General features: G+C 44.0%; 2 protein-coding genes across 5 annotated transcripts in view; one reads left to right on the top strand and one right to left on the bottom strand.

Moving 5' to 3' along the window:
* Positions 1-997: 997 nt before the first annotated feature.
* Positions 998-19,348, bottom strand: LOC119446183 (WD repeat-containing protein 5-like). 3 transcript variants are annotated; one of them, XM_037710545.2, is made up of 12 exons: positions 19,013-19,348; positions 17,375-17,529; positions 15,567-15,730; positions 14,724-14,807; positions 13,314-13,494; positions 11,409-11,617; positions 11,080-11,166; positions 10,909-10,997; positions 9,093-9,297; positions 5,821-5,943; positions 3,294-3,456; positions 998-1,500 (listed from the first exon to the last, which is right to left on the bottom strand). In XM_037710545.2, the coding sequence occupies exons 2-12, from the start codon at positions 17,461-17,463 to the stop codon at positions 1,347-1,349; spliced, it is 1,548 nt and encodes a 515-aa protein (XP_037566473.1). In that variant the 5' UTR covers positions 17,464-17,529; positions 19,013-19,348; the 3' UTR covers positions 998-1,346. The 3 variants fall into 3 exon arrangements, with proteins under 3 accessions (XP_037566473.1, XP_037566472.1, XP_049519922.1); XM_037710544.2 differs by lacking the exon at positions 19,013-19,348 and adding an exon at positions 18,880-19,002; XM_049663965.1 differs by lacking the exon at positions 19,013-19,348 and adding an exon at positions 18,736-18,873.
* A 304-nt stretch (positions 19,349-19,652) lies between these two features.
* The window catches only part of LOC119446182 (ATP-dependent DNA/RNA helicase DHX36), a 51,343-nt gene continuing 43,123 nt past the window's right edge, over positions 19,653-27,872 (top strand). For both annotated transcript variants that reach the window (XM_037710543.2, XM_049663963.1), the window contains exons 1-6: positions 19,653-19,815; positions 20,607-20,699; positions 20,805-20,926; positions 22,359-22,661; positions 23,293-23,367; positions 24,335-24,430. In XM_037710543.2, coding sequence (XP_037566471.1) covers positions 20,615-20,699; positions 20,805-20,926; positions 22,359-22,661; positions 23,293-23,367; positions 24,335-24,430 — 681 coding nt within the window. In that variant the 5' untranslated portion in view covers positions 19,653-19,815; positions 20,607-20,614. The remainder of the gene's footprint in view (positions 19,816-20,606; positions 20,700-20,804; positions 20,927-22,358; positions 22,662-23,292; positions 23,368-24,334; positions 24,431-27,872) is intronic.

Below are 27,872 nucleotides of genomic sequence, written 5' to 3'. Positions count from 1 at the left end.
AGAAAACAATGCCTCACTGACTGTACTAGAGACTGCTATCAATGAGGCAGTCTGCAGGTACAACGCTAGAACTACTGTATATTTATGCCCACATAGTTCTGCACCTCACTTGGTTTAAAACCCAGGCACCATGCTCTTTGTAGAGCAGCAGTAAAGAATGCCATACAAACATGAAAAACACAGAACAAAGGCACACCAGACCAGAGGCCACATGTCCAAGAAGCCCCACATCACAAAACACATCAAAGATGACAAATTTGGTGCATTTTAGAGAACTGAAGAGAAGGGGAAACTTTGAGAGCCGTTTTCTCAAAACTGTTTTTTCGCCTTTCTGCTCAGTTTCTGGAGCTGATTTCTTCGTTACCGTTTAGCCTATTTTGATTCTGTTTTTTTTGTCCCGTTCCTTGGACTACAGTGCAGGTCGAGACAGTCTCGCATTTTTATCTTGACTTTTTATAAATTTATGGTGTGGCTATTCGTTCACTCCGAAAGTGTGCTTGGTGCGAAGGTAACTTCAAAAATGACTATCTAAAAAATTTATGTTGCGAAAAAAAAAAAGTAAGACTGTCACGACCTCCAGCACGCATTGAGCTATGCATTCAATACTCAACGAGCCTTCCATCATGTTTTTTAAGCTCCCCAGGCCCTCCAGAAAGTTCAAGAGAGAAAAATTCTGCTCAATAAAATGTTCTCAAGGTATCACTCTGAAACTTTTATGGAAGTATCAGGGAGACATTCTAAGCATTTGTGCCAATTTTCATCAAAATCCATGAATAAATCGGGAAGTTGATTTTCAAAGCCACGTCCCCCCTTAAAGACAAACCACAAAGCAATTCCAGATCGAGAAACTACCGTTATTCTGTAGCAAGCGGTGTATTATTATGTTCAGCAACTGAAATGGTAGCATTATTGTTGGAACTGGAGTAGGGGGGGGGGGGTGCCATCTGATTTGACTGTACGTTGAATGTATGAGACCAAATAAGCACGAAAGAAGAAATTGTGGTCTTGACACATTGGTGGAACTGTGTTTATCGTCCAAAAATACCATTGTACATGTGGCTGCGTGAAAGCGCAAGGTAAGAACAGTGTGTAAAAATGCATATGGGCAAGATTAATAACCACTGCGTAGGCGCTTGACTAAAAATGCATTACCTTGATAAGGCAGGAGTTGAGCTAAAAGAGTCGTGCTGCAGACTTGCCGCCCACTTGCAACACTTGACGAACACAATGAAGCTGCTGAGCAATAGTGCACGCAACTAGCTTGACTTTTGGGCATTGGCAGGCAAATAAAGATGCGGTTGCATCACAACACATGCCTCTTTTTGAGGATGAAGTGAGTTAAAAGATCACATAGTGTTGCACCAGCTCGTATCACCAGCCTGAGCGTTGCTTTGATACAGCTGTAGTTGTCTCACTGGACTGTTGCTGCTTTGGTTTGATTCATTCCCGTCCCTCTGAGTGTGTTCTGCAAGCGTCTCGAGGAACAGTACAGGGCATTCGCTGGAAAACAAAAGAGAGTTTCATAAACATTTGCATAGTGTATGTGCTTGACAACAGGCAAAACCTAGTGAAAGAATTGCACATCGCCGTGGGTTGAGGAGGGTTTCCGGCCGCCAGCCGTGGTGAAGAGGAGAACCTGTCAAGCGCTGACGCACAACTGTGGAGTTTTCGTGTACAATGACAGCCACACCGACGGCGCGAGTGAGGCAATACAAACTTCGCTTGAAAAAAAGGGCAGCTTTAGAAATAGCGTACCCAAGCGGGTTAATTTGCTTACCAAAAAATCTAAACGCCTTTGTATGTTTTTTGCGTTCTTTTGTATTCTCTTTGCCTTCTTTGTGCGCGTGGTCGATAGCGGCCCCTAACTCTGGGTCGCATTTTTTTTTTAAACTTCCCAATGAAAGAAAGCAACTTTCGTCCATCCCTCTAAGCATGTTAGCCAGGTATTGCTGAATTACCGTGCTTAGAGGAACAGATGATGTGCCTGGAGTGTCTATATAATTGCTCTCGTAATAATAACAAAGAAATGAAACACGCCTAAGTAAGATTTGTCACATTACATAACACGGAAGTGCGAGAGCGCCTTTCTTGCATCTAGTCTGCAACATTGTCAGTGTTTGCTTCACATCAGGTACAGAGCCTATAGAAGTGTTATGTGGTTCTTGCAGTAGCGAAAAAAAAAAAGTGCAGTGGAAGTTTGCGCATTTTGATAACATCTAAAGCACAACCGTAGAAAAGCTTCTCGATTTAAGAAATCTTTCGTTGACCTGCTAAATATCTTTGCCTTTACTTGGTCAAAAGCATTACACACCACTACATCATGCTTAAATAATCAAAACACCATTAAAATCTTACACAAGTTGCCTTTTCCGGGCTGCTACGTCGCATTTTCGCGGTCCCGACATAAAGCCCACTGACTCCTATGTACCATGGTCCCATTTGATACGTTGTCATTTCGTGATGTTCCAACATCTTGCGTTGCGTTTGAACGTGACAGTCAAGTACATTTAGTGGTGCGAGACAAAATTGCTCTCGCATGTTACTACAAAGACAATAAATGTATATTCGCGGTTAAGCCGGTCAAGTCATACTTGTGGTCCCACCCCGAAATGCCGGAAGTACGCAATCATCAGTCCCGATAAGCATGTCTGGGTGTGATTGAGCTTATGGCCGGTTTCCTACGATCAGCTTTGCCACAACACAGACATGTTATGCAGTCAACAAAAAATGCACTTCTTGTCAACAAGATGCACATTTCTTGTGCACTTCTTGTCTCTGTGTATGCGTCTTGTTTGCAGGTTTAATTCCTTGTTGACCATGTACCAACCAGCCTAGCACTAAAACTTACTGAATGTTATGCAGTGTAGCATCCCCATTGTTAGCACAATAGTAAATATCGTGGTGAAGCATATCTATTGGGGATCGTAACACATGTCCAATAATCATACATGTGCACATGCACTGTCTACGATTACAGTACGAGCACTGAGACGTCTAATAACTGCACTAGCAACTATTTAGACCTGTTTATGATGCTGCGGCGATTTGCGACCTTCCTCACTGTTATTTTTCCCGGCTGTTACATTTTTTTTCTGAGCTCCCTTGAAAAACGTATTGACAAGGTTCTACCGTAATCAGCTTCGATGCTTGCTGCATAATTTTTCTCACGGTGTGTTTGGACAAAGTGCTGCAGGCTTGAACAGTCTTGGCAATGCATGTTTGACTGCCCATACGAAAAAATCTAACTGGATTTACCTATTGTAAAAAAATATATATATAAAACTCGTACTTACCCATTATTCTCGTCAGGTGCCCAGTCCCAGACGGCAAGTGTTGTGCCTCCCGTTACAATCCTGAGAATCTTCCGCTCCACAATGTCGGATGCCAGGGCGATGACTTTGCCTTGTCCAGTACACTTCAGCGTGCCAACATAAGCACCGCCAGGGAGGGTTCGCACTAGTTAACGAAGGAAGTACACTTCAATTAGAACACGCCACCTCTGCCCTCAACAACTGCTGCTGGTAGAAGCTCTTTCATATGCAGAAGAAGCAATGATGCAGTTTAGTGTGCCATGATTTCGTAAATGCGATTTCGTAAAGCACAGCTATATCGTGCAGAATTTTGTCACTGCTGATAGCACGTGCTTTTTCCAGAAGAAGCAACAACCGTGGTTAATTTCGGTGCACCACAATTTCGTGAATTAGATTTGGTAATGAAACAGCTATATCTTGAGCAGAACATTGTCAAAAACATGCTAGATATCATGGACGAATAAACCACAAAGAATGTTCGAGATAACTTTAACACATTTTATCTTTGTTTTTGTCACTGAGTTATTTAGGCATGATTTCAACTAGTGGACCCATGCTGTCTTTGGCAACCTGATACACAGCAGTGCGAAATCCCCACTCTTACTACTCGTAAGAAAGGTTCTTGCTTACAGTACTTCCATGCTAGCGTTTCATTTGTCCAAGGTACATGTATCATTCTTTAAGTTCCAGCCCAATAAAATGCTTTGCCCAATTCTCAGATATTGCTGCACATATAAAGCGAGGTTTGCTTTTATACTTTCAATGCACCGGGCTGAACCATGCTATACCAGAATCCAGTTAGTGGATTCCTTGGGCCAGTTAGTGACTGATAATCTTCATGAGGGCAGCATGGACACACTGTACACAGAAGATAAAAGAGGTAAATGCAATATATCCATCATGTACAGAGTGCTCATGCTGCCTTTGTGAAGCTCATTGAAGGTACTGTAGAAAAGCAGCTTAGAAGCTCATGCAATGTTCTGTTAAGTAGACGACTTTACAAAGGTAGGCTAAAACATGGTGCAATGATGGCAGCGAGACATGGTTGATGAGGACAAGGCATGTATTCACAGTGCTCGCAAGTGGTGACAATACACTAAGCAGTGAATGTGGGCAGAATGAATGAATAGCTTACAGGCACCTGTTTTACAAATACAGTAGAAACCAGTTGACACGTTTTTCAAGGAAGTGTTAAAAAAAGAAAAACGCAAGCAGCTGGGAACACGTAACAGTGAGGAAAGCTCGAAATCACCACAGCAATGTCAGAAACAGCTCTGAATGGCTGCCAGTACGGTTATCAGATGTCTCGGCGCTCGTACTGTGACCAGAGAAAGACACACTGCGTGTGCACAGTTAAGGGACACTTATACTATGTTCTGCGACAGTGGCCCCTTTCCACTCTTGTATACTTTACCACAAAATAGAGACAGACATGTTGACACTGCGGCAGCAGCGCAGAGGGAAGCAGCGGCGGAGGCGTCGGGCCAACGAAACTGCCACGCGCACAAACGCCCGCACAGTAGGGGGCGGCCAAAATAAGGGACACTGCGCACGGAGTATACTATGTTCTGCGCCCTCCTCCCTCACAGTGGCCCCTGCCGGCGCCGCCCGCTTCCACTCTTGTATCGGAAGCGACTTAGCCGGCGTAGTTTCGTGGCCCGCGCCAGCTTGCGCGCCGCGATATAACCGTTCGTGCATCGTGCTATGACTGTCCTTTTAATTCGAACAAATGCCCCTTCGGCAAAGCAGTAGTTTTAATTGTGGTTTGATGATGACTTACGAATTTTTCGTGACGGGTATCATCGGCTTTTACTGTAAAAAATGCACCAAGACACGCTTATCGTATATCAAAGACTGTCCAAATTATAAACACGCACATATTGTGGTTCCAGCTGTGTGTATTAAAATTTCTAGGACAAAGCTGACTTGAAACGGGGGAAAAAAATGCACCAAGACACGCTTATCGAGACTGATAAACACGCACTTCCAGCATTTCTAGGCGGGGCCACGCGCAGAACTTGATAGGCCTAACCCCAACTATACATTTACTGTCTTCATAATGACGTGCGAGAGCAAATTTGCCTCTGCACCACTAAATTTATGCAACTACTGTGTTCAAACGCAACATAAATTGCTGGAGAATTACAGAATGGTGACGTTTTAAATGAGACCATAATACATAGTAGTCGATGAGCTTTGTGTCGGGACCACGAAAATGCGATGTAGCAGACATCGGCAAAAATTAATCTGCGGGGCTTTTCTTTCTGCAGAACATCAGTAAAACTAGTTCCAACTGCAATGTGTATGTGATTGGCAACAGTCTCATGCCGAGAATTAAGATGGTGACACCCCAACTCTCATCATAATGTCATCGCTACTAAGCAAGAGAGCCTACAGAATAGTGCGGCACGTTCATGCATACCTGCCTGCATATTTATTTTATGCTTAATGCATAACACAAAATGTTTTCCACTACTTGTCTCAACAATGACACATAATGTTTACTTACTGTTAACTGTGCTGTTTCCAGTATATCTGTCATAGGATGTTGACAAAAGAAGGCTGTCCTTGACAAAAACTGCTTTTGCCAACCCATGGTCATGAGGGTGGTTTTTCAGGTAGTCCACCCTTCCTGAATAAAAAAATAAAAAAAATGACATGTCACCATATAAACAGTGACAAAACAAACCAGCAAGCAGATTATTCAAGAGACACATCAGCCAACATTTTGTACTCTTATTTAATCTGTCCATGTAGTAGCTCATTAACTCCATTCTGTTGCTTTACTAAAATATCAATTGTCAATAGCTAATAGGGGATGCGAGTTGAATTCTCAAAGCTGTACTGTGGGCAGCGAGAGATGCAATATCGAAGGGCTGCCGATAAATTTTCAACTAAACAGCCATCTAAATTACTGCACCCAATTATGTAATACCCCTAGTATTCTGGTGCAGTGAAGGTTTGCTTAATTTCTTCAACGCTATTCTGTATTAAAGTGCAAAAAGGGTGACAAATTGTTGCTCAATGCAGCATTTGTGTGCACCCCACTGGGATTACTGCTTTCACAGTTTCTCTTACAAAAAGCTTCGCAAGGCAAAGTCAATGGGGCCTATTTTTCACATGATCCCCAGAAACTTATCTGGCCTCCAAGAAGCCTTAAAACAGAGCTTTCAAGACAAATGGGAATCCTGAACTCGAGGCAAGCATTGAGCAGCCTGGTCATAAAGAGAGGAAGGCTATCATATCGTTCAGCTTATTCTCTTGCTCAATAAATGGAAAACAACTGGCCAAGGTGGGACAAAGCTGCACAGGTGAGCCCCTTTATGAACTTAATGAGGACAATCAGAAATGACTAGATATACTGGGTGTGTAAATGCCTTCAACCCTGGTTCACTGCTAAAGTCCTGTCAGCTCATCATATACAGTTAAACCTGTTTATAACGAACCTCCATATAACGAATTCCTGGATATAACGAAGTTATTCGATTCCCCGCCGTTACTCCATAGAAGCACATGTATTTGAGACCTCTACGTAACGAAGTGGCAGCGGGAGACCCCCTCGATATAACGAATTTTCCCCTCCGACCACCTAGAGATTTCGCCCCAAATTTTGTCACTTTTGCGCGAGCAGCAACCGGAAGCACCTTCTCCGCCGCGATGGAATGTGAAGCGAGCGCACGTGTGCGTGCGTGCGCGTGCGAGGCGGCCCTGCATCCCTCGACCCGGCAATCTTGCCGCCGCGGGCGTGACCTTTCCCCTCCCTTCATTCTAATCTGATCCTTCCGCTTGCTGCAGCTGGCCTAGCCCGCCAAGCCGGCACTCTCTCCTTTTCCAGCTTATGTTGCCGACGCGCTGGTACACGCTGGCGGCGTGTGCAAGCGCCGCTGGAGAAGCGAGCGAAGTGACCTTCGTGCTGTTGTCTATCGCTTCAACGCAAACTGAGCGCCGAGAACACACAGCACGCAGAAAGCTACGAGCCGCCGACGCACCTACACTGCTAGACTCTGCCCCAACGCAGATCGCTTTCAAGATACGTCCTACGCGACCGCGCGCCGGCCGGCTATCCCTCCCCCCTCGCTCCCTCGCCGGTGCCTCGAGCGCAACGAAAGAAGGCGCGCTTCCTCCCTGTTTTTCTTGCGCGCGCAAGATTTCCACTCGCACATACAGCTTACGGCGCGCGGCGACTGCGTTATCGCCCTTGGACTTTAGGGTACGGCCACGCTAGCGGCAAAAACACGCAGCAAAAACGCGCAGCAACGCGTCATGCCGCGCGCGACAGAAGCGGCAGGAATCGGGGGTCTTGCGGCGTACCGCGCGAGATGGGTTCTGCGGCAAATGCCGCGTGCTGCGAGATGAAGAACCAATCAAGAGCGACGAGGGTGACGTCACGGAGCCATCACAACCGGAACGCCGCCGGTCCGCGTCGGGTTTTCAACGACGATTCGTCTCTCGCATGAAACAACGAGCGCTCGCGGTGTTGCTCGCACATTCGGAGAGCGCGGGAGATCTTATCGGGAGATCTTATCGCGCTGCCGCGCGGCGAGACGCGCGTGCCACGGTGGCCTCGCGGCAAGGCGCTGACGCGCAGCAACTTGCTGCTCGCTGCATGACGCGCGCGTTTTTTGCCGCTAGCGTGGCCGTACCCTTTATATACGGAATATCTATGAGCCAAAACCAATTTTAGGGCCACAACGCGTCATGGACCTGGTGTGACATTCCGAGGATGAGTGCTTCGACGAAAACAGAAAACGGGTGCGCGTTACAATTGAGGGCGCGTTAGAATCGAGTAAATACGGTAACCGTTTATTTTTCGAATTTTCGTGCCGAACCTGCATATAACGAAATCCTCTTTATAACGAAGTTTTTCGGGAATTTGTCAATTTCGTTATATCCAGGTTTAACTGTACAACAGTGCAAGCAGATAAAGAAGTTAGCTTGGAAAATCTGCAAGGTTGTGTACAAGAAAAATTTATCAAAAATGAGGCACAGATTACATGGCGTGGCAGAGCTCTACATAGTAGAGGCATGATAATGCTAGTCTATAATAAAACATGCCCTGGAACAAAGACAGTCCGCGAAAGGGTACTTAGAGGTGTGACGTTGACTGACCAATCTGAAAGCTATGAGAGATGAATCATGGACAACGCACTCTATAAGTTGCTTTTGTTGCATCTGCATGAAACTGGCCTTCATGTTTACATCTAATTTCATCCTGAAGTTAAGCCGCATGGCAACAGGAGCAAATAAAAAAATTATGTATCCAGAAGAGAGAACACTGGTGGTGACATCTTGGGACAATGTGATCAACTGTAACGCATTGAAATCGTTCTTGTATTGCACAACCCTTTAAGGAAAAGAAAAGACACCGAAATTTTATGTGCAGGGGATCAGTGGAACATAGTAACTCACTCATTGTAACAAAATTTTTTTAGCACTTTCCTATGATCCAGTGTCACAAGATGTTTGTTTATTTATTTTGCATGCTGCAGCCCTACAAGAGCTATATGTGGGTACAATAGAGGATTCACTGAGAGTGAACATCAACATGAATGTTGCAAGAACACTAAGTAACAGAACATGATATAGCAGAATCAACAGCAGAAATAAAATCCTTCAGGGGAAGGGAACGCACATTACCAGGTAACAAATTCCCAAGGTCAATTGTATGTAGTGTCACAAGATGTCACACTGTCACAAGATGCAGACGCTGCTTGCTGCAGGCGCTCGCATTCCAGTGTTGCTGTGAATGCCTATACTACACTACGAACTCTCGAAACTCACCTGTGACCCAGTCGATGACCTTCACACACGCACTGTCCCTGCCCACAAATATCTTGGAGCCATCCACTGCCACGCAGTGCATGCAGCAGCTTTCAGCTGCATCGGCATCGTGCACTTGTGCTGCGCACAGCTCATTTGACAGCCATTGCCAGATCTTCAGGCTTCGGTCGGAGGAGGCTGAGAAAACAGTGTCTGCCCAGTCAGCCTGGCAAATGTGGAAAAGCGAGGAGAAGCACGAATAAGGAGACACACACAGCTTTGCCCAAAAAGCTAAGCAGTGACAAGTGGTAGGTTGCGCAACTCCAGAGAATCGCCATTGTGAATTTTCCTCCTTCTTTCCCATTGTTTCATTCCATGCTTCAACAGTGCTCGCAGTAGCAGGCTCATAATAACTATACTTTGTAGCACAGAACCCTTAACCCCTTAAGGGATCTGGATGAACGGTTACAACCTTTCTGGGTTATGACGAGCTCACCTCCTCACCCTTTTCAGGGGTATTTTGCCACTTTTTGAATGGCTCATGATAAACAGCGGCTGCCAAAGGGTGTTTTTCTTTTCACAACAAAAATGGCAGTAACTGCTCAATCACCTGCGCTTTTATTAATATTGTTACGGGGATATATTTGACGTTAAATGGTAGCAGGTGATCCTTGTGTGTAGGGGTCCCCATTTTTGCAAAAAAAAAAAAAAAGTAAGACTCATAGTACCATTGTTTCATAAAAAGTAAACATAACAATGGGGTTAAAGGCCAACTGCAATGAAATTTCACTTTGGCTAAATTGGTTATAAATGAGTAGTTATGCTATTGAAGCAATTTTGGCAATGCTGCAGGGCTTGTAATTGTCTATAGTCTTTTATTGACAACCTTTGAATGTTACCTTAGCAGATGACGCACACATCTAGAGGTTAGCAGTATGATACACATACTAGAACATGAGCTCAGAGATCTTCAGTGCACTACGCGCGGTGCCCAATCTTGGAAGCCATGCCTAGGTGTCATGCTAGTTCTCAACGGAATGGATTCCGCATAATTTTTGGCAAGCGATAATGGTGGGTCGATATCGAAGATGTCTCTTTCCGCGAACTTAGCGATGCGTCTAGTTCTTTTTTTAAATTCAAAATTTTACACAAGGAAGCCGTTTCATATTTACGCCACCTGGAACTAGGCTTTTTGCAGATTCAAAAATTTTAATGCAGTTGGTCGTTAAGCACACAATCAAATGAGCCGGGGGGAAGTAGACTATGCACTTTGTATGACGTGGATTAATAGCAGTGCCTGCAGGATGGCTTCTAGGTTTTTAAATGTGCGCAGTTAATGTAGCATGCAGCCAGCCCAGTTCCAGAGGTTGCAACTTTTTACTTCTAGCAATAAGTTGCAGATCAATGGAATGCAACTCCTGAGGTGTGCGCCTCCTGATTGGCTCGCATGCGTGACGTCACTGTCATCAAGTGCTGGTGTCGGGTGGTTCGGCGCTGCGCGGGTCTGTCATTTCTTTGTCGTTGCTACAGTTGCTATAGCAACGGCGCCTGCTTGCCTATCCATTTTGTCGTCTGCTCCACTCATGCCCCGATGCCTGTAGCGCGCATAGCTGCATAGCACCGCCATGGAAGACGCGTCTCCTAGTGATCCACAAACGGCGCTGCAACAGTTCCAGGTGGCCACAAACTACTTAACAGACACTTTAACAGGCAATGGTGTCAGGCTTCTGCCGTTTCACACTTTAGTCTCGAAAAAGTCTCTTCCAATTTCTTGTGTTAATCACACCCATACAGGTGTAGTTTGGCACTATTTGCAATGACCGCATGAGTTACGTACCCTTATGGACACAATCATGCCATTGTGACCGATGACGGAACTGAGAGGACATCCTTTTGCCACGTCCCAAACTTCTAGCTTGCCCCCTTCTGGAAGTTGAAAATGAACAAGCACCTCGCTTAGCTTTGAGATTCACTAAAAATATAATTAGCGTCACAGTATTCCACCAACCTGTGCCAACGACAATGTGGCAGTCCTCAGTGATAACTGCAAGAGCTGTAATGGCATTGTAGGTGTACATCGACTTCAGCAGCTTCCCTGAAACAATGATGCATTTATGTAGTGCTGGAACGAAAAGCTTCCAAAATTGGAACGTCAAGCATTCACAGCTGCTGAAAAATGTGTGCAAAAGCATGCAAGAATGCAAGTATCGAGCTTAGTGACCAGATCACTGATGAACAGTGAACATAGAATACATATAGCACTCAAACAATTAATAGTCTGCCGTGAGCTAGTCAACTGTGGCAAATTCACAAGCCGCCAGCAGCTCAAATGCGCACCTTCGAGAGCAAGCCATATATTGAGACAGGCATCGGCAGAACCACTGACAGCCAGCCGATATGTTGATGCACACCCCATGCGATAGCACAGCACTTCTGTCTGTTCAGAGGACAGGAGGAGAACAGCGTTGACAGATCCTGTGTGTCCACGCAGACTGCACAATTCCCTGCCAGCTTGCACGCTCCACACTTTGACTGTGGTGTCGTCACTGAAACAAACATTTGAAGTCCACTTTCTCATCTAAACGATGAGCCCATGTAGCAAAAGAATGAAACACTGAAAATCAGGTTCTGTGGTACCATACAATGGAATTATCCTGTGATAAAAGACATAAAAATCTTGTACATGCCAGGCATAATGATAAAAATCAAATGCCAAACATAGCCGTTAACTGAACTGTCAATCTTAAAAGGGCCCTGAACCACCTGTTATCAAAGTGGAGAAAGACATTTGAGGTGAAAATGTGCTATTTCAGAAATACTTTGGTGCAAAAAGTACTTCAATGCATTCAGCAGAAGCGGAGTTATTGGCAATCAAACAAGGCCTCCGCTGTGCTCCCATTCCTTCTTAATGCCTTGCACTGTGAAGGCTATGGTGGAGTGGGGTGCGGCCACAACGCTCTGCCTTCTAAATGCCACTGTGGCTCGCAGTTCAAATTTCATTTTGGATGTTAACCTAGACACCACGACTGCCAATTTTTGTACCTACGATGCACTAAACATAAGCCAAACGCGTTTGTCCTCAGCGAGCCACAGTGCGCTTAGCCAGTGGACTTGTGGCGGCACCCCGCGGCGGTTGCGGTATCTCTGCTGCGTAGCCGAGCGCAGCTACCAATAGCAGCCGCGTATGGGAATCCACTTTATTACGAAATAAAGCGTCCAGAAGAGAATGAGGAGCAGGTTAATGTTTGAAAAGAGAGCGTTTGAGAGGTAACTTCGCGCTCCGCTTGCGAGCTCCACGCACCGCATACAACAGCAAAACTTGGCTGAGATGGTCACAGCGGCATATGCTACCCGCGGACTATGTTATTTCACCAAGCCCGAGGGGTCGTTCAGGGCCCCTTTACACTTGAAAAGTGCTACAGTGGAAACCAAAAATACTAAAAGTTTGTGGAAGATTACTAGATTACTTTAATACTACAGATGTTTACCGTTTGTTCAAAAAATTGCAGACTGTTTTCTATGGGGACACTGAAAAGGAACTCTGCGTTACAGTAACATAAAAAGTTTATCCACCACAGACAAATAGAAATGTTCATGAACTTCTTTCATGAAATACTAACGGTCAACATTTGCAGTATTAAATCAAATATTTTATACCAAATTAAAGGTGGTCGATATTTTAGATTCCTTTGTATATTGGTTCAACGATTGAGTAGCGCTGCTGCAGGTAGGTCTGAATAATCCAGCAGGTACGAAAACATCTGGATCTAAGATATGGGTCAGTGACCATGTTTGTATTCAAAATGCACGCTAATGAAAAATTGTGAAAAGACTGGTGTCAATACGGCAATTGTAAGCAAGCTCCAAAAATTGGGCATTTCACGATAAAATCACAAGAGTTGGCAGGTACACATTAATAACTGAGTCAACCTGATCTTCTTTTCGTGCTTTATAAGCAGTCTGCACATAGCATAATGTATAATACAATATTGATAACAAGGTTAAAAATGCGTTTTTCACATTAAACATAAGTACAGCAATTCCTCACATTGACAGGAATCGCGAGTTCAGCTGGACAGTGTGCATCGTTATTGAAACTTTATAATACGAACCTCCATTTGAGTTAATCCTTCTTCAAATTCATACGCAGAGATATAGCATTTCTTTTTAATAAAAGCTGATACAGTGTTTGAAGCATCGAACGAGTTTGCTTAGCTTGATAAAGGCGCTGAAGAGTCTAACCTAGCAGACAGAACGAGATTCTGGTCTACGGCGACTGAGCGCACAGTGTCGTTGTGGCCAAGCAGCAGTGTGCATTTGAATTTTGCTTTCTTGAGCCTCTTGTAATGCAAAAGCCACTGCTCCGATGGAGAGCTGGTGGGCACCGTTGGCATTGCCGCTGTGATGAGTGGTCGCACGTAGGCTGCAGAGAGGACAAGACAGCAAATTGGGTGTGATTTTAATCATCTTGATACCATTGCACAGATGCTTAGTAGTAAAAATTTATTTGAGTAAGAGTATAAGCAATGCTACGGGCAGGAAAGCTCACAACTATCAACATTATCGGCCACTCTGTGGAGGGGGTAGGAGGGCTGACAACCTTTAGAACTACCATTTGCTCGGTGAAAAAAAAAGGGTGCATGACTGTGATTCCAGTGTTAATTAGCCATGAATGCTATTGGTTCTGTTGCTGTATAGCTGTTCTGTAATGCAATTAGACACCAAATACAAAGGTACAACATGGGAAAGCCAGTTACAGCACACCACCCGCTATGCATGTGTCCTGGTCCATCCACAATGCGAAACATTTGCCCGGCTAGGCTATGGAGCTCAGCCATTACATTAAACGACTGGATTTTTGTTTCAAGAAAGACCCCTGCCCAGCAAAAAAAAAAAAAAAAAAAAGAAGACTGCCCAGCAACAAGAAACAATCTACAACAACTTACTGTTATACTTGCTGAGGAGTAAAACAGCAGACTTAATCTACACACCCCACTGGAAGCACAACAGGCGTTGCCTTTCATTTCTTTATTTTTGTTTGGCAAGTGTGTTTGTATCTCTCAGTGATGGCTTTATTTGGAGTGGAGTTAAATGCTACCATATTGTCAACGAAACAGTGCACTGTTTAACATGCGATTAATATAGCCCTGCAATCGAATAACTTGGCACACTAAAGAAAACAAACTAAACTGTGAGAAAGTTAGGTGTTTAATATATGTTGATGCTACGTAATCACAGTACTTCTGCACAGTTACGCTCTGAGAAAGAATTGTGGTAAAATGTATTACAAAAAGTTCTGCTTTCACCAGGAACTGGCACAGCCTTCTTTTCACTGCTCCAACCAAAACACTGGTTACATATAGTTTTGCTTTATCTGTCATACATTTTATTTCCTTCATTAGTTATGTACACATAAGAGTAGTGACCAGGTGCAGGACCCGAAGTTTATTGACTACTCAATTTTTTTTTGCTCCTGCAATTATGCAAGACCATTTGGATGAATGGGTACTCCTCATATGCAGATCACCTTGTTGAAGGTGGAAGGGAGAACAACAACAGCATCTTTCTCTAATCATGCATGCTCATAAACATAGGCCAGTTTGTTTTTTAGGACTAACATGAATATTACAACGTTAGGGATGAACAACATACGTGGTGATGATGGTTCATGACAGGACTCCACCATTCTTGAATCCAATCGTTTCTTGTGACGGCTTCTACTTTTTCTTTGCTTAGCTGGAAAGTAGCAATGGCTTGTGAGGTGCCAAAAGCAGCAGTAAATGACCAAAGCAGCATTGCTGTTTTCATAACTTACATTGTTACTACCTTCTCAAATTAACAATTACTCCACAATTATTACAACCCAAGCAGACAACAATGAATAAAGGGTATGAGAACAGCAGAACTACACCCTTGCAAACAATTTAACTTCACAGTCAGCAGCTTAAGCTCGCTGATTATTATAATACAAAAAAAATGCCTTTAGGCAAAAAATGAAATCCCGGGGAACATTAGAGATTTGGAAACAGCTTGCCATCACTATAGCGAAAAGACAATGAAAACAGAAAAAGATAATAAGAAGAGCGCATCAGGAGCACAAGTGTTTATTGAGTACACAGTCCCGTTTTTTTTTTTTGCCTTCATTTACATCTGATGTAGTAATAATGCAATGTTACCAACTTTTTTTTGTATATCTGGTGAATTTGCTGCAAAGCATATGTAGTAAAAAAAATGAACAAACAGGGACATCAAATAAATGCATGCAACCCTGTGTGATGCAGGTACTGCAGCAATGAGATAGTGTATTTTTTGTCCGTTATCCAACGGGTATGGTCCACCTGAACATGCTTAGGGCTTATTAAGTGTGGCCTCTCTGAGAATTTTGCTTTGCTAATGATTCTCCTGAATAATTATCCTTAATTTCGCGGTGATCGGCAATGACACCGGCCACGAGAACAAAAATAAACATGCACGTAAATGACACATCAGGCTGACCTGAGCACCGTTTCCTTCCTTTTGAGCAGGGGGAAGGCGACTCTCGCGATATCGTGGCTTGGACGTCTTCAGGGTCGGAGGACTCAAAGTCATTGTACGTGTCAAAAAGCTCCGTTCCCTGGACCTCATTGTATACATTCTGGCATTCTTCCTTGAAGGCAGTGCTTATGCAATGCAAGTAAGAAAATAAAAGAGGTAATGATAGAGCAATGTTGCACTGACGCTCATGCCAAAAGTTCACAGCACACTACTGAAGCATGTTTCCACAACACGTGTGGACGATGTCTCCGTGGGCGAAAAATGTTTCACATGTTTATGCTTTATTGCCACAAAGTTCTCGTGTAAAGCCGAAATTGTCACACCATCTTAGTAATGTTATCAGAATGTGTCTGGACTAAAATATTTGTTGACATTCAACCACTTACAAAGTATGGGAAACTTAATCGTCTGAAATTTTTTCACTCTATACTACAGTGATACCTTGTTTCACTTATACCATATTTTTACAGCATGTCATACTTCCCCTCATGTTGATCATGCATGTAAGATTAAACCTGTTTGTCAAAACAACAATAGCAACTTCAATCCTTGAACTACTATGAATTTTAGAGTGAAACTCATTACCATCAAACATAGTAACAAAAAGAGATTGATCTTCTTTTTGATCAGTGTTTGGGGGGAAAGTGATATTTCCTAAGACGCTTATTTTGATATTGTTTTAATTTTCTTAATGTAATGTGCATTAACTGAACATAGAGAAAGTTCTTAGTTTTACAAATAAAGACAAACAAAACATTCTATCAAGATAATGTAAACTTTTTTTAATGTCTGTGTTCCAAGAAGCAGGCATGGTAGTGTCCAAACTGAAAGCTGGGCCAGTTGGTCTTGAATTCATTTTGAAATTTCAAAGCAAGAAAGGACAAGCAGTGCTGTAAGTGTGTGCGTCTCTATTGACCCTTTACATGCAACAAAACTTCAATAGCGAAAAATGTGCGTTACTGTCATGAGAAATGGAATCAATTGCACCTACAATCGGCCTGTCCTGGCACAAGACACATCCAAGAATCGTTATTGATAAACAAGACTCTGACATAACCAACCTACAGGCTACTATGTACGGGGGCAGACAAACTCCTACTGCAGAGCTCTACTGCAATTCTTGCATGTTGTGGGGTTGTGGCCTTCTATATCCCATTCAGATGTCAATTAATTCTGTCGATTGAAAATTTAATTTCACTACGGTTTCTTGCATCTTCATAATCATGAAAGGTGTACAGCTACAGAACGAATAAAGAATTTTCAATTCTTCAGCGAGCTTTGTGAAGTTTAGAGAAGGTGGACTTCATGCGAGAACTCTCCACAGGAGCGTAAGATTGGAGAAAATCACCTATTTTGTACATGGCATACTTGGAAAGCATCTTATCTGGCCACTTGAAAAATATGCCCAATGTAAAACATGGTGAAAAATAATTAAAGAAGTGAACCCGCTACATGATGACATACTGACACCGAGAGCAAACAACCAGCCATCTAGCTTCCGACTCATTTTACTAAATACTTTACACATATTATTGAAACTTGGAACCCTGGTCCAATCAGAAGTGTTTCAAGATGTGTGCGACACATTTTAGATAATATTTTCCTCACTGCTTTTGCTTTCTGTTTGCTATGCTGGTGTGCACAATCGTGTACACAATGCATGAAGGGGAATATCTGCACTCCAATTTATATTCTTACGCTCTAAAGCATCCCTCCTTGAACAGAAAATAAATAACAAGCGCGTGATGCACTAACGTCTGCGGACATACCTGGACGGGCTGTCAGATGTGCTTCTGCTTCCACTCGCTCCAGTCGTCGCCTCTATCTGAGTCGTGGATGCCTCCGCAACACCGGTCATGATCAGGCATTAGGATTTGCTTATGTTGCTCTACAAATTCATTCCTCTCTGTGTTCCATAGTTGTCCTAAACAACAAGCAATTTGAAACTATAAGACAACAGCTACAGAAATAACGACAAGAGATTACACACCAACATGCAGTGACAGTTAGACATTGTGGTTTCAGAGCAAATTCGCCCAATAAGGGAATACAGCCGGCCGGAAACAGCTAACTGCCTTGTGAATCAGTTACATCTATTGACTGAGATACAGACAAAAATAATAGTGCTTTTGTAGATGAGGCTTTCACAATTGTGATGCTCTTACGCTTTTTAACAAAGTATTTCAATTGAACAATGACAATTTAATTACAATTTCAATGAAGATGCAGATATGCACATCTCTGCATCTTCATTTTGCAATTGTGTGCTGCAGCAGAACATGTAAATTTGAATATAAACAAAAAAAGAGGTTTCTTTGAGAGGGAATGCTTTAGCATAGATTGTGGCTTATAACAAACCAGGTGACAGTCAAAAGAATTAGTTGTCGCATGATGCTTCTTTCAAATCAAGTAATCTAACTACAAACTGCCGAATTCCCACGCTATTATAAATTTTTACATTACAATGACGCTAGGTTATCCAGATTGCCCGTTCTCACATCCCAGAATCGTACAACACTTTTCAGTCTTCATGAAGTAATAAGAGCCTGTTGACGCTACTAAGTAGTTTGTCTCCAAAAATGTTGTTCAGTGTACTAATGTCCTACTGTAAAGGATATACTGTCATTATCCTAAAGTGGCCGAAACAATTCAGCAACAGCTGCAAATATTTTAAGCTCCTCGTAAGCGGAACATTAATTGCTTTGAATGCTTAGCCATAATTTTTTTTCTATGTTCTTTGTGAGGAAGTTTAATTAAAGACTCATTACTTTGAGAAGTATGGGGTGGTCAGGACAAGGCATTCATCATGTGCGCGACAAAGTGGAATAAGAACCGACGCACTGTATCTGATACGTTGCTTCTAGTGGAATGAGCAAATACAGGACGCAGAAAAAAAAAAAAAAAAATGCACGCAACGAAACCAGTGTACATTTTCCCACCCTCTTTGCGTCCTGTGTTTACATGCGCTGTTCCTGCTTAAACGTATCTGCCCAAATATAAGCTCGCATGTTTCGAGTGCGTTACGGTCAACATTTTAACTAAGCTGCTCTGGGTTTGTTTTTGAGTGCGCATATATGAGAATGACAAGAAGGAAAAACAAGGCAAGTGAAAACGTGCAGCATATAATTACAACTAGAAAGACCGGCACAAAGCGCCCGTTCGTGGTCGAAACCATCAGCTTTGATCATTTGTGGAACGTTTCATTGCTTCACAACGCGCACAAAGGGTCGGTATTTATGATTGTCACACTAGCCGTATAACGAAAGGGTTTTACGTTGTGTGGAGTCGCAGACTAAACAAAAAAGCAGCTGTGTTCATTCCCTCGATCAATCAACTACAGATGCATCCGCAGACGTTTCGAACGCGCTAGAGGTAAACAATACTAATAACGAAGCAACAAAACGCACAAAACAAACCAATGCCTCCTTTACTAGATGCCTGCCGCGTCGCTCGCTTTCCCATTGGAGCGGAGGTTCCCGTAGTTCAGGGTGGTCACGGAGAGACGGCGCTCGATGCCGACCCTACTTCCTGTTGCGGAGGAAGTGACGATTATGAAGCTGGCACGCGCTCGACCAATGGCTTGACGAGAGACCGCGAGTCCTGCCTCCGGGATTGCAACAGACGCCGCTGTACTCTCGGAGGCAGGGTGTCGTGGTTCACGTTTGGAGCGGCCGCCGCAGCTAGCGCTCGCAGCCGACCCCGGTGGAGGAGAGGAAAGAGGAGAGGGGCAGGAACCAGCTTCTCGGCTCACGCGGTAAAGGAGGCATTGAACAAACGTACAACGTTATTGCTGCAATCTTTAGAAACGCTAGTTTTAGAGAAACCTTTGCGTTGGTGGCAGAAGCGTTTGGTTGTTCATGTGCAGGCCATAGAATATTATTAATTTAATAGAATATTATTTAATTTAATTTCAATTTGTATATTTTTGTTGGTGTGGTGTGGCCATCAACTAGTGAAGCGATCATCCAGCAGTTTTGGCCAATGTTTTGTTGGTTACGCATGGTTACGTGACTTTGCGAAGTTTTGCACACGCGCCGCGCGCGCCTGCGCCACCTATCCCTTGCGCCGTTTTCGTTTTGCAGTCGGCGCATTCGCCGCTCATTCATGCGTTGACGATAACCATTCATGTGTCTGTCGCTGAAATGATTGGCAGTTCTTCAAGATTGTTACATTGAAAAAACTCACGTCGGTTCCACCGTTCGATTCTCAGGTAGGCTAAAGGCAACCAAGTCTTATGCGGAAGGAGGAAACGTGGGCACCGCCGGCACTGAATATTACTGTCGATCGTTAGTTCCATGCTTTTGAGAATAAAAAAACCTTTCCCAAAGCTTTGTGGGCATGTAATGGATGCGAAATTATTAGATGATTATCCAGTGTGTGCAATGGTCCGCAAGCTTGGACTCCAACATGACACTTGGCTAAACATTCCTGTAATTTTCGGTTTGAGAACTGTCACTTGCGCACTTCTGACCGTCGCGGCAGAGCTATTGCATCCGAAAGTGGGTAGACAAATGAGAGGAGTAGTTAACTGCTCAGTGCAACTGTCTGATATGACAATTAAGAAAAAAAAAAAAACATAACGACCGGTTAATTCTCGTAAGGATTTTGCAGTTGTACAAATCCGCCGCTGTACGAGCCTGTCATTCGAATACGGGGATTTTCTGAGCCGAGGAGCACTTTGAGACTCTTGTAGATAGTCGCATGTCAAAAGACTGTTGTAGTAGTCTCGTAAATTGCATTAGAGACGCACTACTGAAAAAGGCCGTGATATATTCGAAGAATGAGATGGAACTGTACCATGCGCGTTTTCACTTAGTTTCATTCTTGTTTATAAGCATTTCATGTTGTCTGCTGCTACTAAGACTGTTTCGTCATAACTCAATTGCCTATTGACATCTCTGGTGCAAATGTACCATATGTTGAACGATATGCGGAGGCTATGAATGGTCAATTACTCACCCCTCCATCCTCTTTACAATCCACCTTCTATTTCTTTTACAGCGCCTGTCATGTTTTCGCGGCATGAGAGACGTGGAGGAAGGGGAGGGAGAGGTTCGGGCAGAGGCTCGGGCAGAGGCTCGGGCTGGAACAGAGGTAAATGTGTCCCATGCAGAAAGACGTCGGTGTAATGCATGCACCGCTGCACAGCAGAGCCATTGCTCTAACGTGTTAATTTGATTTTTCTTGCCTTTCACTTAGGTGGACAAAGCAGAGGTGGACGCCCTGGCTCGAGCTATCCGGCAGGTCTGCGAGGAAAGGAAATTGGCCTTTACTTTGCACGCAGGGGCCGAGCTCGAAAAGAATGGGCCGCTGCTCACCAGGTAACTTAAGCAATGGGGCTCTACAGACTTGTCTTTATATTTCTTTTTCATTGGAAGCAGATTTGTGACAACAAACGAAGATAAACAATTTAAAGAAGTGTGTATGTCATGGAAAACTGTGATAATTGCGCATGGTTTAGTTTCGACTCAAGCGAACTAGCTGCAACTGCTAGGTGCAATGCGCGGCACGAGACAGCTGCACGTGACAGATTGTCCACACCAGCCAATATATCACAAAAGAAAAACACATATAGAGCTGCGCTCAAATTTCGCAGTAGGGAGTATCATAATAGTCGGTTAAATTTTTAAAATCAGAAGTGTTCGGTGACTAGCTCTCCAACCTCTAACCAACCTTTAACTTTTTTTGTTAAAAGTCTCTGTAACGAAGCTTTCATCCTCACTGGTTCGTAAGAGAGTAGGAATAGTTGATTTGTGTTCACTCGGCAAATGGCACAAACCAAATGGCCAAAGGAAACATATATAATACACACGCGTGTGTCTTGTGTAACTCTCCCTTTGTCCTTCTTGTTTCATTGCGTGAAATGTTTAGGCGATGTAGCTTGCACAGACTTGGATCAGTGAGGAGAACTCGAAATCATGTGTTAATTAGAAGGTGATATTTGAAAGATGTGGACTAGTATAAAAAGTGAGGGGAGAACAAGGGAAGGCCTTGGGTACGGTGCTAATGTTCTTACGAGAAACCTTTTCTTTATCAAATGCTGCAGCCTTCATCCTTGGCGGAGTTTAAATGGGCTTCTCATCCCCGGTGAAAGGGGACACTCACTTGTGCCAAATTGGCTTATGACTCCTGGCCAGGTGGCCCAACATTGTGTACTTTGAGTCTCCATTAAACATTGATCACTTCTGTGACTTTTTCAAGAAATGTAAATGTAATGTACAGTGTTCACGTAATGAAACATGACAGGGAATGTTTAAGTAGCGCACTCCACATGTGCAATTACTCGAGCATGCCATGTCATATAACTTGATCTGGTGACTGAAGATGCAGACTCTATCTGATGGTACAACCAAAAATTACCCTGATGCCACATGAACACAGACAGTGGAAATGAAAGGTTGTGCATTAGTTAGCTCTAAATAGACACATTTCATTCCATGAGCACTGTACTTGGCCACAAATTTGTCATTAAGACTACAAAATATTACATTCTTGAATGTGGTACAATCAGATAACAAAAATGTAGTTGGTTTGTCTTTGATCAGCTTGATATTTGCATTCCCATTAAATTAAACAATGTTTTTGATTTTGAGTGTGATGCAACAAATGTTTGGTTATTTTTCTGCCATAAGCCTTTATTTCTTAGGTTTCATCTATTGCACTCCTCTGACAATGATTGCATGTGCGTCACTTGAAAAATGGAGCCGGAAGAAACATGTGCCCCTAATGCGCAGGTATTTTGTAACGTTCCAGAAAGTTGCTGTATCAATTGATCCAGAAAGCCAGCAAGACCTGCAGCAGATCATTCGCAGCATTAGCCTGGAAGAGGGCTCAAGCCACGAGCAGCTCAATTCAATCAATGCCGTTGCAGTGGAGTACCTTTCAAATGCCCCGACACGTTTTGGCACAGGGGGCGTTGGTAAAGAACTGAAGCTTGAGCGCATTGCTGTGCTTGATGAAAAGCTTTACCAAAGCCTGGAAGCCAAGTCACAGTCACGGGAATATCGAAGCATGCTAGAATTCAGGAAGAAACTGCCTGCCTACACGATGCGAGAGGTATGAATTCTGCCTGTGCAGTAGTTTTTTGTTCTATCATTGTGGTTAGAAAGCATGGAAGTACACTTTTGGTCAGTCATTGGGGTTTCTCTCTTATCTTGGGGGGGCACTAAAGCCGCACGAAAGTAGAATAATGCAAAAAAGCAGCCGTACTTGCTGCTGTTATGTCATTGATAACAAATTTATTTGTGTGTGTTATCTGTTGTGCATCATTGCTGTTCATTACTATATGTCCGACTTGCTAGTGGAAAAAATGCGAAAATGACCCTTGCTGACTGCAATTCACTGACTGTTGACCATACCCAAACTAACGCTTCAGTGTTACTTTGCATTCCAATAAAAAGTTTGAGCCATTCATTCACTGTATGCTACTAGTGCTTTCACTTCTACACTGTCACTACCTCAGATAATAGTTAAAGCCTCAGTACACCCTGGAAGCATTCCCTTTCTTTTATTCTTTATGTGACCAGCTGACACTTAAAGAAAATAAAGGGTGCACACAATTCAGCATTTCTCTGTTCAACAGTTATCGTAAAGTTTGTTGTGAGCATTGAAGCACTAATTTAGTATGATGTATCACACACTTATGGGACTGCTGTTTTTTTTTTCATTCCACTTTTTTGTCTCTTAGCAAATAATTGAAGTCATTGAGAACAATCGGGTTGTGGTCATCAGTGGTGAAACTGGATCAGGAAAAACCACTCAAGTAAGTTAATTTTATCGCGAGCTTTTTGTTTGCCTCTTTCTCCCACTTTGCGTATTCCGGCTTTTGTCTTACACGATGGGTCACGAAGGGTTGGGGCTTGAGCTATCCATGTTGGCCATGTGGTAGCGGTAGCTTGCTTGTGGGTTCGATTAAACATATTACCGCCTTTAAAATGAAACTTTCTTTGCCTCTTCTCCCTCTTTGCGGCTGCTGTCTTGCACAATGTTACTCGGCATGTACTGAGTGCGGAGGAGGCTCGAAAGAAGCATAAAGAATAGCAGGAATGTCGGTGTTTCACAGCAAATTGTGCTTTAGAGTGTGAAAGCATGCTGGCTCGTAAATGTGGAGTGAAGCAGCACCCGTCAGTGAACATTTCACCCAGAAACACGAAGTGGAGCTGCATTGATACGCTGCAAAGAAAATGGCTGGAAGTGTGAGTGCACACTTGCTCTTTAACACGAAGCTGGCCATCAACGACATGCAGGGATGAGACAACAGCAGAACCGGACTGGGGTGATTATGGATGCAGACAAGTACATTGCGAAACACTACATGCAGGATAAGCTCGGTTTGGCGAGTAATGTGTATGATAGACTTGGGTGTCTGTCAGACATGTCTGTGGTGTTGGAGCACTAGAAGTTTATGTTGAGTAAAGCAGTCTCCATTGAAAATTTGCCCAACATGATTGTGTGTTCCATATTTATGAATTGTTGCTGCACAAGAACCGTGTTCCTCACAAGCACCAAGAGAAAGCTTTGCTTAGATTGATTGTCACAGTGCGTTGGATCCGCATAATATCTTTATTGGTTGACTTGTAGCATTTGTAGTCAAATTGTGAGCACTTGTGAGCAAGTATGTTAGAAAAGCATGCCCGATTCTTCAATGCTTCTTTCTCTCTGCTTTCCTTGGTTATTCACTGTACAGTACTACGTTTGTTTTGAACTCAGTCTTGCTTTCCTCTGCCAAGGTACCACAGTTCATACTGGACTCGTACATTCAAAAAGGCATGGGGTCCCTCTGCAAGGTCATCTGCACTCAACCGCGCCGAATTAGTGCAATATCTGTGAGTAGTGTTCACAACTGTTACATCAATCTTTATATTTAAGCTTGTGCTCGCATTTCTTGTATATATTTAGGCTGGCCATGAGTGGCTAAATTGCCGAAGCTTTATTTTGTGACCTGCAATCTTGTAGCTGCATCCTGTAAGGATAGAGCTGATGCAGTGTTGTAAGCCGACATCTCTCATTAGATTAGCCAATCAGTCCGAACTACTGCTGAAGCACAGTAAGATTGCAATGGTTCGCTTGCTGAATTACCATTTGACAAGCTTGGTTTCCACCGAAGCACGAGCTGGCCGCCACAACAGAAAGGCACACACAGACAAAGTATTTGTAAACCAGAGCCGGTATTTTGTAACGTTGATATCGTGAGTGGACCGTCGCTCTGACCACTGACAAAGCGCGATAAGTGCGAAAAGGCATTATTACTTTAAAGGCATCGCTACAAAATAGCGGCCCTGGTGCTTATGCTACCATAGGTGGTTTGTTGGTTTCACATATTCTTTTTGTCCCAGGGAAAGAACTTTGAAGATAATTTTTGCTGAAAATGCAAAATAGATTCGAAGCTCTTTTGGGGTTGTATATTTAAGTTCAGTTCAATGATGACCTTGGGTATATTTGGGATGATTTCTTGGGACATGGCTTTTATTTTGCATTCACTTGATAATCTGGCGAACAGGGTGCCCATCACTCCATTGATGCATTGCGTTTGACGTTAGTCATGGAAAAGTGAAAAAAACATTGCTGTTGGTTAGGAGTAGTCATCAGACTAATAATGTTATAGACACTGACCACAGTTGAAACAAGTAATGATATTGATTAAGCAGCGCACTTCAAAACAGACACGTTCATGCACACATGAAGGACACACACAGGCGCTGGACTGTAACTACTGCTTTATTGCTAAAAGACCGCCTTTTTTGTAGTGTCGCTTGAGAAGCGCACGAGCTCTGACAGCAGTGAGGCGTGAAAAAGACCCAGAAAAAAGAAGCCAAAGGTGACATTTTTAAAAATGCACACTCTCGAAATAAAGTCGATATAGCGATGCCCTTTTTCAGAGAATGATACCATTTTTACAGCGAAGCATTTAAGGGCTCACTCTTCGATGGTCGCGTCCGGCAATAGAAAAAAACTCAATGTCCGTATGCTGTATGTGCAAGTGAAAGGTTACAAGGGAGGGCGAGGGACGAGCACTTTCACGGGGAGCGAACACACGGTGGAGAGCAAACGCGACTTCCCAGTGGAAGGGGAGCGGTGGCCGAGGAGGGCATCGAGGCACCCTAGACTGCATGTGCGTGCCCGCTCTCCCACTGCGGCGCATGCGCGCAGCCCTGCCGCCTGTGCCGCCGACTCTCTCAGGGCTCTTGCCCGCCTCTCCCCTAACAGTGTCGACAACGGCGTTTAGACGTTCCGTCACGTAGCCAGCGTTTAGTTTTGACAGCAGTTGTGTCCGGTCACACAAACAACGTGCACAACTGTTGTCGATGGCGGCGGAGTTTTGCCCGCGTTCATACCGAATGCGCGTGGCGTTGCTGACGTGTTTATGAAGAGCGTGCTAACCTTTGCCGTACACCCTATGGCGGTGTATCATAACGACCATAAGGCCATGATCCCTGTGGTCACTATATAAATGAAAACCACCGGATTATATATATCTCTCATTCTTTAATAGTTCAAATAACCAATTACGCCATCACATCTCAATAGTCATAATTGTAAATACAAATTCCCACTTTAGTACAACTTCGCTGGTCTTCCATCTCCACCCCAGTGGAAGGGCTGACAGTTTTTTGTGTGTGTCCTCCTTCATGTGGGCGTGAACATGTCTGTTTTTAAGTGCGCTGCTCAGGGGCGTAGCCAGAAACTTTTTTCGGGGGGGGTTCACCGGCCCGACCGGGGGGGGGGGGGCACGCGTCTGCTTTCCTCTACGTGACTTGATCGATAGGAAATATCCGATAGTTTAAGCAGACTCTATACATGTATATCAAAGACATGGGACCCCCCCTCGCGTGTGCTTGTGAAGAACTCAAGTGAAAAGTGAAGTAAGCTCAGTAAAATACAGTAAGTACGACAGGTACAGTGGGCGTTTGGAGCAACGGTCTCTCATCGCGCCACTGAATGGACCAGTCTTCGAATACGCATGATTGAGACGACCCGCCCGATCGGAGAAGAGATAATTAATTGTTAATTTTCGTTAAGCGTAGATGGCGTCGTCCTCGTCGGGGTGAAGTGCGTTTCACAAGTCAAGGCCGGCTATACCAGGCTATACCTACTCCCGTAGCAATAGCTTGTTCGCTGCGTCTTTCCACTAGAAAACTTAAGTACACGCAAAAACGCGTCTTTTTTTTCCGGAGCTTTCGTCGCCCTGCTCCCTCATATGAGAGGGTTGCATTTCCTGCGGCAAGTGCCTGGGCCGCTGTGTCTTCCGCTGTGTGCGAGCGTGCAGCCGTCATTTGCCTTTACGTCAACAGATTCAGAATTGTACAGAATATTTCACCGCACAGCATAGATATTGCATGTGTACGCATTTTAAGTAGTGCGTGCAATTCATCTCTGCTTCACTTACGCCGGTGCAAACAGGAAGCGGCCTCGTACCTCACAGAATCTCGACTGGTTGGTGTACTAGTGATGCAGGAATGAACTCCGGTATTGTTCAATGCATAGTGCACATAATCAATTTCTCAGGACACGTGAATCCGGCGAGAACTGTCAGCGCCTGCAACAAGAGTTTACTTACGCTGTACTGCGCACAGCAGCAATCCATGCTTGTCGGCTGTCTAAATTTCGTGCATTCTGTTGCGAGTCGGTGGAATTTCACTGCTGGCATCAACCCCTTCGTGTGTACATTGCTGGTTTGGGATTCCACAACACAACAGCAACTACCAGCCTTACGTAATTGCTGGTTTGGGATTCAGCAACACAACAGTAACTACCAGCCTTCTGTAGGGGCGCAATCGCAAACAAGAGACGTTTCGCGCGCAGACTAAGGCTACGTTCACACTTGGGAAGCGGCAAGCGGGCGGAAAGGCCAAAGCGGCCGGAAAATCTTTTCCGCGCATGTCCAAGTTGTTCACATTTGTTTTGCTACTGCCGCTGCCGCTTTCGTCCACATCCATCTCGTCTGCGTACGTTTGTCGGCGTGGCGGCGCTCATTATCGCATTATTTCGAGCGGTATGTTCATTCATTGACCCACCCGTCATCGAAAGTGATCATTTTGCGCAACTTCGCGTGTCATCTGCGACCTTCGGTTAATTCCTCGGCGTTCCGTGATTTTCCTGACACGGGCGCGGTAGCGCTGAGTCGCAGGTTGGTGCCTAGGCGTGATTATATTTATTTAATAGCTTTTATTTACAAGTTGTAATAACATTTCATCATTTCGTATTGTCGGCGCCGCCAGGACACCAAAGCGGCAACGGGAACACCAAAGCTAAAACCCGGGCTGGCCC

This window comes from Dermacentor silvarum, chromosome 3, assembly GCF_013339745.2.
Source record: "Dermacentor silvarum isolate Dsil-2018 chromosome 3, BIME_Dsil_1.4, whole genome shotgun sequence".
Taxonomy (NCBI): domain Eukaryota; kingdom Metazoa; phylum Arthropoda; class Arachnida; order Ixodida; family Ixodidae; genus Dermacentor; species Dermacentor silvarum.
Note: the sequence above shows the minus strand (reverse complement) of the source record. Positions and strands in the feature narration are given on the sequence as shown.